This window comes from Oncorhynchus tshawytscha, linkage group LG16 (genome assembly GCF_018296145.1).
Source record: "Oncorhynchus tshawytscha isolate Ot180627B linkage group LG16, Otsh_v2.0, whole genome shotgun sequence".
NCBI classification, from domain to species: domain Eukaryota; kingdom Metazoa; phylum Chordata; class Actinopteri; order Salmoniformes; family Salmonidae; genus Oncorhynchus; species Oncorhynchus tshawytscha.
In genome coordinates this window covers 84,122,219-84,135,583 of record NC_056444.1, presented here as the reverse complement: position 1 = coordinate 84,135,583, position 13,365 = coordinate 84,122,219, and the positions used below count along the sequence as shown (strand labels likewise).

The 13,365-nt window shown below is 44.6% G+C and overlaps 1 protein-coding gene across 8 annotated transcripts in view; it reads right to left on the bottom strand.

Annotated features, from left to right (window-relative positions):
- Nucleotides 1-12,539, bottom strand: part of LOC112238193 (transcription elongation factor A protein 2-like) — a 41,990-nt gene extending 29,451 nt beyond the window's left edge. For all 8 annotated transcript variants that reach the window (XR_006079152.1, XR_006079155.1, XR_006079154.1 and 5 more), the window contains exons 1-2: nt 12,145-12,539; nt 4,227-4,289 (exon numbers count right to left, since the gene is read on the bottom strand). Coding sequence is in view for 1 of the 8 variants with exons in the window: in XM_042299811.1 (XP_042155745.1) it covers nt 4,227-4,289; nt 12,145-12,213 (132 nt within the window). In the remaining 7 variants the exon portion in view is untranslated. The remainder of the gene's footprint in view (nt 1-4,226; nt 4,290-12,144) is intronic.
- Between the last annotated feature and the right edge of the window lie 826 nt (nt 12,540-13,365).

Sequence of the window (13,365 nt, the reverse complement as noted above, 5' to 3'; positions counted from 1 at the left end):
CCTGGTGGACTAACAAACACATCGTGTTTTATCATTACAGTTCCTCACAGCGTTCACTGACATACCGATCCTGGTGGACTGACAAACACATCGTGTTTTAGCTTCATCATTACAGTTCCTCACAGCATTCACTGACATACCGATCCTGGTGGACTAACAAACACATCGTGTTTTATCATTACAGTTCCTCACAGCGTTCACTGACATACCGATCCTGGTGGACTAACAAACACATCGTGTTTTATCATTACAGTTCCTCACAGCGTTCACTGACATACCGATCCTGGTGGACTAACAAACACATCGTGTTTTATCATTACAGTTCCTCACAGCGTTCACCGACATACCGATCCTGGTGGACTGACAAACACATCCGTGTTTTATCATTACAGTTCCTCACAGCGTTCACTGACATACCGATCCTGGTGGACTGACAAACACATCGTGTTTTATCATTACAGTTCCTCACAGCGCTCACTGACATACCGATCCTGGTGGACTGACAAACACATCGTGTTTTATCATTACAGTTCCTCACAGCGTTCACTGACATACCGATCCTGGTGGACTAACAAACACATCGTGTTTTATCATTACAGTTCCTCACAGCGTTCACTGACATACCGATCCTGGTGGACTGACAAACACATCGTGTTTTAGCTTCATCATTACAGTTCCTCACAGCGTTCACCGACATACCGATCCTGGTGGACTGACAAACACATCGTGTTTTATCATTACAGTTCCTCACAGCGTTCACTGACATACCGATCCTGGTGGACTGACAAACACATCGTGTTTCATCATTAGTTCCTCACAGCGTTCACTGACATACCGATCCTGGTGGACTGACAAACACATCGTGTTTTAGCTTCATCATTACAGTTCCTCACAGCGTTCACTGACATACCGATCCTGGTGGACTGACAGACACATCGTGTTTTAGCTTCATCATTACAGTTTCTCACAGCGCTCACTGACATACCGATCCTGGTGGACTAACAAACACATCGTGTTTCATCATTACAGTTCCTCACAGCGTTCACTGACATACCGATCCTGGTGGACTGACAAACACATCGTGTTTTAGCTTCATCATTACAGTTCCTCACAGCGTTCACTGACATACCGATCCTGGTGGACTGACAGACACATCGTGTTTTAGCTTCATCATTACAGTTTCTCACAGCGCTCACTGACATACCGATCCTGGTGGACTGACAAACACATCGTGTTTCATCATTACAGTTCCTCACAGCGTTCACTGACATACCGATCCTGGTGGACTAACAAACACATCGTGTTTTAGCTTCATCATTACAGTTCCTCACAGCGTTCACCGACATACCGATCCTGGTGGACTGACAAACACATCGTGTTTCATCATTAGTTCCTCACAGCGTTCACTGACATACCGATCCTGGTGGACTGACAGACACATCGTGTTTTAGCTTCATCATTACAGTTTCTCACAGCGCTCACTGACATACCGATCCTGGTGGACTAACAAACACATCGTGTTTTATCATTACAGTTCCTCACAGCGTTCACTGACATACCGATCCTGGTGGACTGACAAACACATCGTGTTTTAGCTTCATCATTACAGTTCCTCACAGCGTTCACTGACATACCGATCCTGGTGGACTAACAAACACATCGTGTTTTAGCTTCATCATTACAGTTCCTCACAGCGTTCACCGACATACCGATCCTGGTGGACTGACAAACACATCGTGTTTCATCATTAGTTCCTCACAGCGTTCACTGACATACCGATCCTGGTGGACTAACAAACACATCGTGTTTTATCATTACAGTTCCTCACAGCGTTCACTGACATACCGATCCTGGTGGACTGACAAACACATCGTGTTTCATCATTAGTTCCTCACAGCGTTCACTGACATACCGATCCTGGTGGACTGACAGACACATCGTGTTTTAGCTTCATCATTACAGTTTCTCACAGCGCTCACTGACATACCGATCCTGGTGGACTAACAAACACATCGTGTTTTATCATTACAGTTCCTCACAGCGTTCACTGACATACCGATCCTGGTGGACTGACAAACACATCGTGTTTTAGCTTCATCATTACAGTTCCTCACAGCGTTCACTGACATACCGATCCTGGTGGACTAACAAACACATCGTGTTTTAGCTTCATCATTACAGTTCCTCACAGCGTTCACCGACATACCGATCCTGGTGGACTGACAAACACATCGTGTTTCATCATTAGTTCCTCACAGCGTTCACTGACATACCGATCCTGGTGGACTAACAAACACATCGTGTTTTATCATTACAGTTCCTCACAGCGTTCACCGACATACCGATCCTGGTGGACTGACAAACACATCGTGTTTTATCATTACAGTTCCTCACAGCGTTCACTGACATACCGATCCTGGTGGACTGACAGACACATCGTGTTTTAGCTTCATCATTACAGTTTCTCACAGCGCTCACTGACATACCGATCCTGGTGGACTGACAAACACATCGTGTTTCATCATTACAGTTCCTCACAGCGCTCACTGACATACCGATCCTGGTGGACTGACAAACACATCGTGTTTCATCATTACAGTTCCTCACAGCGTTCACTGACATACCGATCCTGGTGGACTAACAAACACATCGTGTTTTATCATTACAGTTCCTCACAGCGTTCACTGACATACCGATCCTGGTGGACTGACAAACACATCGTGTTTCATCATTAGTTCCTCACAGCGTTCACTGACATACCGATCCTGGTGGACTGACAGAACACGTGTTTTAGCTTCATCATTACAGTTTCTCACAGCGCTCACTGACATACCGATCCTGGTGGACTAACAAACACATCGTGTTTTATCATTACAGTTCCTCACAGCGTTCACTGACATACCGATCCTGGTGGACTGACAAACACATCGTGTTTTAGCTTCATCATTACAGTTCCTCACAGCGTTCACTGACATACCGATCCTGGTGGACTAACAAACACATCGTGTTTTAGCTTCATCATTACAGTTCCTCACAGCGTTCACTGACATACCGATCCTGGTGGACTGACAAACACATCGTGTTTCATCATTAGTTCCTCACAGCGTTCACTGACATACCGATCCTGGTGGACTAACAAACACATCGTGTTTTATCATTACAGTTCCTCACAGCGTTCACTGACATACCGATCCTGGTGGACTGACAAACACATCGTGTTTTATCATTACAGTTCCTCACAGCGTTCACTGACATACCGATCCTGGTGGACTGACAGACACATCGTGTTTTAGCTTCATCATTACAGTTTTCACAGCTTCACTGACATACCGATCCTGGTGGACTGACAAACACATCGTGTTTCATCATTACAGTTCCTCACAGCGCTCACTGACATACCGATCCTGGTGGACTGACAAACACATCGTGTTTCATCATTACAGTTCCTCACAGCATTCACTGACATACCGATCCTGGTGGACTAACAAACACATCGTGTTTTATCATTACAGTTCCTCACAGCGTTCACTGACATACCGATCCTGGTGGACTGACAAACACATCGTGTTTTAGCTTCATCATTACAGTTCCTCACAGCGCTCACTGACATACCGATCCTGGTGGACTGACAAACACATCGTGTTTTAGCTTCATCATTACAGTTCCTCACAGCGTTCACTGACATACCGATCCTGGTGGACTAACAAACACATCGTGTTTCATCATTACAGTTCCTCACAGCGTTCACTGACATACCGATCCTGGTGGACTGACAAACACATCGTGTTTCATCATTACAGTTCCTCACAGCGTTCACTGACATACCGATCCTGGTGGACTGACAAACACATCGTGTTTCATCATTACACTTCCTCACAGCGTTCACTGACATACCGATCCTGGTGGACTGACAAACACATCGTGTTTTAGCTTCATCATTACAGTTCCTCACAGCGTTCACTGACATACCGATCCTGGTGGACTAACAAACACATCGTGTTTTAGCATCATCATTACAGTTCCTCACAGCGCTCACTGACATACCGATCCTGGTGGACTGACAAACACATCGTGTTTCATCATTACAGTTCCTCACAGCGCTCACGGATCCTGGTGGACTGACACCGGCGGTGAGAAAATACTAGACACTGCATTGATCATAGTAATAGAATAGTATTTTCTTCAGACAGAGGCCTACAGCAAGAGGAGAACAAGCTTAGGTCTACCTGTAGAGTCTCCAGAGACATGTTAATGATCTTCAACTCCCTCAGCAGATATATGGCACCGTCCTGTGAAGAAAAGAGACAGCTAAATGTTGACACCTGTTGAATTGAATAGATGCCGTCTACAATACCGTAAATCTATTTTTAGTGAGCAAGCAGTATGCATATTCCAACACAATATTAGGCTAGAAACTATGATTTTTTTTAAATTAAATTGTGCAGGCCTATGGTGATACGGGAAATGTATATTTTAAAGGTGTGTGGGGCTTAATGGTCAGCGGCAACAGCAGGTCATTCATGAGGCAGGACTCGATGTGTATGGATTTATGAGGTTTATCTCCTGGTAAAATATTCTGGTTTCGCCTCCAGGCAGGGGTTGACAGAAGAGGTAGTGGCCTGATAAAAAAATATCCAGGCTCAAGGTTAGCTTGTACACAGGGCAGCCTTTATGTGTCGGCCTTGGAGGGCCTGTCCCGCGCTACCATACCTCCTTGGAGGGCCTGTCCCGCTCTATCGTACCTCCTTGGAGGGCCTGTCCCGCTCCAGCGTACCTCCTTGGAGGGCCTGTCCCGCTCTACCGTACCTCCTTGGAGGGCCTGTCGCGCTCTATCGTACCTCCTTGGAGGGCCTGTCCCGCTCCAGCGTACCTCCTTGGAGTTCCTGTCCTGCTCTACTGTACCTCCTTGGAGGGCCTGTCCCGCTCTATCGTACCTCCTTGGAGGGCCTGTCCCTGCTCTACCGTACCTCCTTGGAGGGCCTGTCCTGCTCTACCGTACCTCCTTGGAGGGCCTGTCCTGCTCTACCGTACCTCCTTGGAGGGCCTGTCCTGCTCTACCGTACCTCCTTGGAGAGCCTGTCCCGCTCTACCGTACCTCCTTGCCCATCCAAATAAAATATTGACATTTATTTGACCAAGACGCGAAGCAGACAGAAAGATACATGAATCTCAGACAAAGCAAAACAGCGCGCCTCTGTCTTAGTATGTGTAGCCAGCCCATGAATCTGATTCTGTCTCGACTAAGAGCATGACATGTCATACTATTGTCATACTATATGATGATGCCAGGCAGCATCATCATATAGGCTACATAATAGAGGTCGACCGATTGATCGGAATGGCCGATTTAATTAGGGCCGATTTTAAGTTTTCATAACAATCGGACGTCGGTATTTTTGGACACCGATTTGGCCAATTTTTTTTTTTACACCTTTATTTAATCTTTATTTAACTAGACAAGTCAGTTAAGAACACATTCTCATTTACAATGACGGCCTAGAAAAGGTGGGTTAACTGCCTTGTTCAGGGACAGAATGACAGATTTTGACCTTGTCAGCTCGGGGGACCCATTCTTGCAACCTTAGTCGATGTGCAGGGGTACGAGGCTATATACACAGGGTACCAGTACTGAGTCGATGTGCATGGGTACGAGGCCGTATACACAGGGTACCAGTACTGAGTCGAAGTGCAGGGGTACGAGGCTGTATACACAGGGTACCAGTACTGAGTCGAAGTGCAGGGGTACGAGGCCGTATACACAGGGTACCAGTACTGAGTCGAAGTGCAGGGGTACGAGGCTGTATACACAGAGTACCAGTACTGAGTCAATGATAACTTGGCTATATACACAGAGTACCAGTACCGAGTCAATACACAGGATATCAGTACTGAGTCAAACCTTTATTTTTCCAGGGAAGTCAGTTAAGAACAAATTCTTATTTTCAATGACGGCCTGAAAAACAGCGGGTTAACTTGTTGTTTAAAGGCTGAACGGCAGATTTCTACCTTGTCCGCTCAGGGATTCGATCCAGCAACTGTCCCAACGCCCTAACCATGAGGCTACCTGCTGCCCCAATGTGCAGGGGTACGAGGTAATAACATGGTTTTATACATGCTGTACCAGTACTGAGTCGATGTGCAGGGGTACGAGGTAATAACATGGTTTTATACACGCTGTACCAGTACTGAGTCGATGTGCAGGGGTACGAGGCTTTATACACACTGTACCAGTACTGAGTCAATGTGCAGGGGTACGAGGTAATAACATGGCTTTATACACACTGTACCAGTACTGAGTCAATGTGCAGGGGGGTAATAACATGGCTTTATACACACTGTACCAGTACTGAGTCAATGTGCATGGGGTACGAGGTAATAACATGGCTTTATACACACTGTACCAGTACTGAGTCAATGTGCAGGGGTATGAGGTAATAACATGGCTTTATACACACTGTACCAGTACTGAGTCAATGTGCAGGGTACGAGGTAATAACATGGCTTTATACACACTGTACCAGTACTGAGTCCATGAGCAGGGGTACGAGGTAATAACATGGTTTTATACACACTGTACCAGTACTGAGTCAATGTGCAGGGGTACGAGGTAATAACATGGCTTTATACACACTGTACCAGTACTGAGCCAATGTGCAGGGGTACAAGGTAATAACATGGCTTTATACACACTGTACCAGTACTGAGCCAATGTGCAGGGGTACGAGGTAATAACATGGCTTTATACACACTGTACCAGTACTGAGTCAATGTGCAGGGGTACAAGGTAATAACATGGCTTTATACACACTGTACCCGTACTGAATCAATGTGCAGGGGTACGAGATAATAACATGGCTTTATACACACTGTACCAGTACTGAGTCAATGTGCAGGGGTACGAGGTAATAACATGGTTTTATACACGCTGTACCAGTACTGAGTCAATGTGCAGGGGTACGAGGCTTTATACACACTGTACCAGTACTGAATCAATGTGCAGGGGTACGAGGTAATAACATGGTTTTATACACACTGTACCAGTGCCGAGTCAATGTGCAGGGGTACGAGGTAATAACATGGCTTTCTACATGCTGTACCAGTACTGAGCCAATGTGCAGGGGTACGAGGTAATAACATGGCTTTCTACATGCTGTACCAGTACTGAGTCAATGTGCAGGGGTACGAGGTAACAACATGGCTTTATACACACTGTACCAGTACTGAGTCAATGTGCAGGGGTATGAGGTAATAACATGGCTTTATACACACTGTACCAGTACTGAGTCAATGTGCAGGGGTACGAGGTAACAACATGGCTTTATACACACTGTACCAGTACTGAGTCGATGTGCAGGGGTATGAGGTAATAACATGGCTTTATACAGGAAGTACCCGTACTGAGTCAATGTGCAGGGGTACGAGGTAATAACATGGCTTTATACAGGTACGAGGCTTTATACACACTGCACCAGTACTGAGTTGATGTGCAGGGGTACGAGGTAATAACATGGCTTTATACACAGGGTACCAGTACTGAGTCAATGTGCAGGGGTACGAGGTAACAACATGGCTTCATACAGGAAGTATCACTTCTGAGTTGATGCACAGGGGTACGAGGTAATTGAGGTAGATATGAACATATAACTAGGATTAAGGCATTAGGATAGATAATAAACAGTAGATAGTAGAGTTGATAACCAGACCGTATAATTGCCTCGAAACTGAACCGAAACTAATTTTTACACATCTAAACCAAATGAAATAAATGAAGGGGATGATGACGATGGGGGAGAAAGGGTGAGTTGATGACCCAGGGGAAGCAAACAATGCATAATTATGTAATCACTAATTGTGAATGAAAAACATGGCGGTCCAGTCTATTGTAATGATCCATTGACATTATAATCTCTACATGGTATGTAGCCTCTATCAGACCACCAAATACAAGTAGTCGTATGGTTTTGGTGGTGCCCATTCCCCCCCCCCACCAAGTGAAACCTTGAGACAGGAGAGAAGAACGGACTGTTTTTGTCCGATTATCAGCACAAAATGTAATCAGTGAGAGCGCAGGCTCAAGCAAAATCAGCAATGCACAAGCTTTCGTTGTTTATGCTCCAACAGATAACGGACTATTTTTGACTGCGGTCACAGCGACACACTTATAATGATGTTTAGGCTACTGATGTGTTTTATCATTTGACTGGGCGTCTTGCTGACCGCGGGTCTTTGTGGTCGGTGCGTTTTGTTAAGTGTCGTTATAGAAAGAAGCTGTTACCCTGTTACAACACAAACCCTTATCTCTTTCACAGTTGTCGCGTTACAACACAAACCCTTATCTCTTTCACAGTTGTCGCGTTACAACACAAACCCTTTCCTCTTTCACAGTTGTCGCGTTTCAACACAAACCCTTTTCTCTTTCACAGTTGTCGCGTTACAACACAAACCCATCCCTTTCACAGTTGTCGCATTTCAACACAAACCCTTTTCTCTTTCACAGTTGTCGCGTTTCAACAAACCCTTCTCTTTCACAGTTGTCGCGTTCCAACACAAACTCTTATCTTTCACAGTTGTCGCGTTTCAACACAAACCCTTTCTCTTTCACAGTTGTCGCGTTTCAACACAAACCCTACTCTTTCACAGTTGTCGCGTTTCAACACAAACCCCTTTCTCGTTCACAGTTGTGCGTTCCAACACAAACCCCTTTCTCGTTCACAGTTGTCGCGTTTCAACACAAACCCTTTCTCTTTCACAGTTGTCGCGTTCCAACACAAACCCTTTTCTCTTTCACAGTTGTCGCGTTTCAACACAAACCCTTTCTCTTTCAGTTGTCGCGTTTCAACACAAACCCTTTTCTCTTTCACAGTTGTCGCGTTACAACACAAACCCTTTTCTCTTTCACAGTTGTCGCGTTCCAACACAAACCCTTTTCTCTTTCACAGTTGTCGCGTTTCAACACAAACCCTCTCTTTCACAGTTGTCGCGTTTCAACACAAACCCCTTTCTCTTTCACAGTTGTGCGTTTCAACACAAACCCTTTTCTCTTTCACAGTTGTCGCGTTTCAACACAAACCCTTTTCTCTTTCACAGTTGTCGCGTTACAACACAAACCCTTTTCTCTTTCACAGTTGTCGCGTTCCAACACAAACCCTTTTCTCTTTCACAGTTGTCGCGTTTCAACACAAACCCTTTCTTTCACAGTTGTCGCGTTTCAACACAAACCCCTTTCTCTTTCACAGTTGTGCGTTCCAACACAAACCCTTTTCTCTTTCACAGTTGTCGCGTTTCAACACAAACCCTTTTCTCTTTCACAGTTGTCGCGTTACAACACAAACCCTTTTCTCTTTCACAGTTGTCGCGTTACAACACAAACCCTTTTCTCTTTCACAGTTGTCGCGTTTCAACACAAACCCTTTTCTCTTTCACAGTTGTCGCGTTTCAACACAAACCCTCTCTTTCACAGTTGTCGCGTTTCAACACAAACCCCTTTCTCTTTCACAGTTGTGTGTTCCAACACAAACCCTTTTCTCTTTCACAGTTGTCGCGTTTCAACACAAACCCTTTTCTCTTTCACAGTTGTCGCGTTACAACACAAACCCTTTTCTCTTTCACAGTTGTCGCGTTACAACACAAACCCTTTTCTCTTTCACAGTTGTCGCGTTTCAACACAAACCCTTTTCTCTTTCACAGTTGTCGCGTTACAACACAAACCCTTTTCTCTTTCACAGTTGTCGCGTTACAACACAAACCCTTTTCTCTTTCACAGTTGTCGCGTTCCAACACAAACCCTTTTCTCTTTCACAGTTGTCGCGTTCCAACACAAACCCTTTTCTCTTTCACAGTTGTCGCGTTCAACACAAACCCTTTTCTCTTTCACAGTTGTCGCGTTACAACACAAACCCTTTTCTCTTTCACAGTTGTCGCGTTCCAACACAAACCCTTTTCTCTTTCACAGTTGTCGCGTTTCAACACAAACCCTTTTCTCTTTCACAGTTGTCGCGTTACAACACAAACCCCTTACTCTTTCACAGTTGTCGCGTTTCAACACAAACCCTTTTCTCTTTCACAGTTGTCGCGTTTCAACACAAACCCCCTCCTCTTTCACAGTTGTGCGTTCCAACACAAACCCTTCTCTTTCACAGTTGTCGCGTTTCAACACAAACCCTTTCTCTTTCACAGTTGTCGCGTTTCAACACAAACCCTCTCTTTCACAGTTGTCGCGTTTCAACACAAACCCCTTTCTCTTTCACAGTTGTGTGTTCCAACACAAACCCTTTTCTCTTTCACAGTTGTCGCGTTTCAACACAAACCCTTTTCTCTTTCACAGTTGTCGCGTTACAACACAAACCCTTTTCTCTTTCACAGTTGTCGCGTTACAACACAAACCCTTTTCTCTTTCACAGTTGTCGCGTTTCAACACAAACCCTTTTCTCTTTCACAGTTGTCGCGTTACAACACAAACCCTTTTCTCTTTCACAGTTGTCGCGTTACAACACAAACCCTTTTCTCTTTCACAGTTGTCGCGTTCCAACACAAACCCTTTTCTCTTTCACAGTTGTCGCGTTCCAACACAAACCCTTTTCTCTTTCACAGTTGTCGCGTTACAACACAAACCCTTTTCTCTTTCACAGTTGTCGCGTTACAACACAAACCCTTTTCTCTTTCACAGTTGTCGCGTTCCAACACAAACCCTTTTCTCTTTCACAGTTGTCGCGTTTCAACACAAACCCTTTTCTCTTTCACAGTTGTCGCGTTACAACACAAACCCCTTTCTCTTTCACAGTTGTCGCGTTTCAACACAAACCCTTTTCTCTTTCACAGTTGTCGCGTTTCAACACAAACCCCCTTCTCTTTCACAGTTGTGCGTTCCAACACAAACCCTTCTCTTTCACAGTTGTCGCGTTTCAACACAAACCCTTTCTCTTTCACAGTTGTCGCGTTCCAACACAAACCCTTTTCTCTTTCACAGTTGTCGCGTTCCAACACAAACCCTTTTCTCTTTCACAGTTGTCGCGTTTCAACACAAACCCTTTCTCTTTCACAGTTGTGCGTTCCAACACAAACCCTTCTCTTTCACAGTTGTCGCGTTTCAACACAAACCCTTTCTCTTTCACAGTTGTCGCGTTTCAACACAAACCCTTTTCTCTTTCACAGTTGTCGCGTTTCAACACAAACCCTTTCTCTTTCACAGTTGTCGCGTTCCAACACAAACCCTTTTCTCTTTCACAGTTGTCGCGTTTCAACACAAACCCTTTCTCTTTCACAGTTGTCGCGTTCCAACACAAACCCTTTTCTCTTTCACAGTTGTCGCGTTCCAACACAAACCCTTTTCTCTTTCACAGTTGTCGCGTTTCAACACAAACCCTTCCTCTTTCACAGTTGTAACTAAGGCGAATGTAATGTGTTGAACACTTTACTCTTTTTACATTTCCTGCGGTAAAATAAACTCATGAAAATGCTTGTGATATTTAAACGATGTATTTTAACGTCACCGAAGACCTTCAAAAACACAACCAAATTGTTTGTTTTTTGTAATAGCATATATGAAATGCATTAATTACACTATTAGCTTGAAGGGGTTAGTGTTAATCATTTGATTAGTTCCGTGAAATAGAACTGATTCGTTCTGGGCCGCTCCATACAGACATCAAATGATCCCACTGATTAGTCTGCCTACCCAAACGCAACCTCCATGGCCTTCAGTTTCTTCCCGAGGTAGGCTGTGTAGCGAACAATACCGCAACGACAGAATTCAGTTTCAGTCGTCAAAAAGCAACGATTGGGCCTGACTAAGTATGAGAAGACGAGTGGCCGGGGATGTGTGGTCAACCATTCATAAAACACATCACCCGTTAATGTAACAATGTTTCTATATCTATCCATTATTACAACCTATGCTGCAACACTGTTGCAATGTGCAACAATTCCCTTTCATTTCATATCGACCGAACAATCAGCTAGTTTTTTTGAGTTCAGAACAACAAATAGCCAACACCTTTCAGTAGCTTTCCAGAATGTTCGATGGCTACAAAGGTGCATCACACCAACACCACTATACTCCTGCACTGCCTCGCCTCTACCTGATTTCTGATGCTGGGGGCGTTGGTCCTGCGTCCACTGCCGCGCTAGCTGGCAAACCCAACTTACCGTGTTTTTCTTGTGCACCATTTTGTCCAGCTTTTTAGCAATGCGTTCGACCTCGTGGTCTTTCGCCATTTTGCTTGTATTTTTTTTTTTTTGTAGCTGCTCTTCTCTCCCGTTACGGATGAACCTCCATTTATGTTGGGAAAAAAAACCCTCTATCGTCTCTTTCCTTTCTCTCACAGTCCCCAACCCATCCACTTGTTTCCTCACGGCGCGCGGGTTCCTACGTCTTCTTCTTTCTTCATTATTGCAGACTATACCTATTGGTGTATTGCCGCGCCACCTGCTGTACGGGGTATGGAAACAACAAATGAATGAATGAATGATCCAATATTCATTTCGGGGAGAAATGGGGGCTCGACATCATACAACAACAACAAAAACACTCATTCAGTCACAGTTGTAATCACGTCTCTAAACAGGCTCAGGTGCCTGTGAGGGCGGAGCGTTCATCAATAGGATTCCTCCGCTCAGCCACGCCCACAAATGACGCCTAATTTCTGACTTCCTCTCTGTTTGTGCTGTGGAGTTGATAGCCAATGTCATTAAAACGCTACAAAATCCACCTTCTTAACATGTAACATGTCAGGATCCCTCTGTTGACAAGGAAGAGTATCTGTTGTATCCTACTCCTACTATCATTACTTCCTCAACTTCTCTCCCTTCCAGGAGTCATTACTGGACAATGCTTATTCTCAACACCTCAAGTCTACTTCACCCTAACAGAAAACGTAAAATAAATGTGTGTGCTTGTTCACCACCACAAGTGCATCATTTAGACTCAGCTGGCATACGATATGATCTACAGTCGTATGTACACTTGACACATGATCAACTATTATGCATTTATCACACTGCATGGACTTGGGCACGAATACTCTAACAGGGTATCTCTCAAAAAAAAACATAAATACAAGTGAGAATGGATTGAGTGGGCGTCCTCACTCCACCCACCATGCGGGTAAGTCAGTGCCCACAAAACACTTGATCCAATTATTTGAATATATCCTCTGCTTTTACTTCTAAAGCAAACCCACTCTTAGTCGCCCTGCTTTGAAGATCCACAGACACACACAACACCTTCCAAACCGATATCTTCTTGAGGCGCAGAGCTCCTTCTGTTCCATAGATACACACAGTCACACAAACAAATGTTAAAAATGAGCCCACTTCTCTTCACTCTCATCAGCACAGTCTTATTCAATGTATACACAATTGTTAACA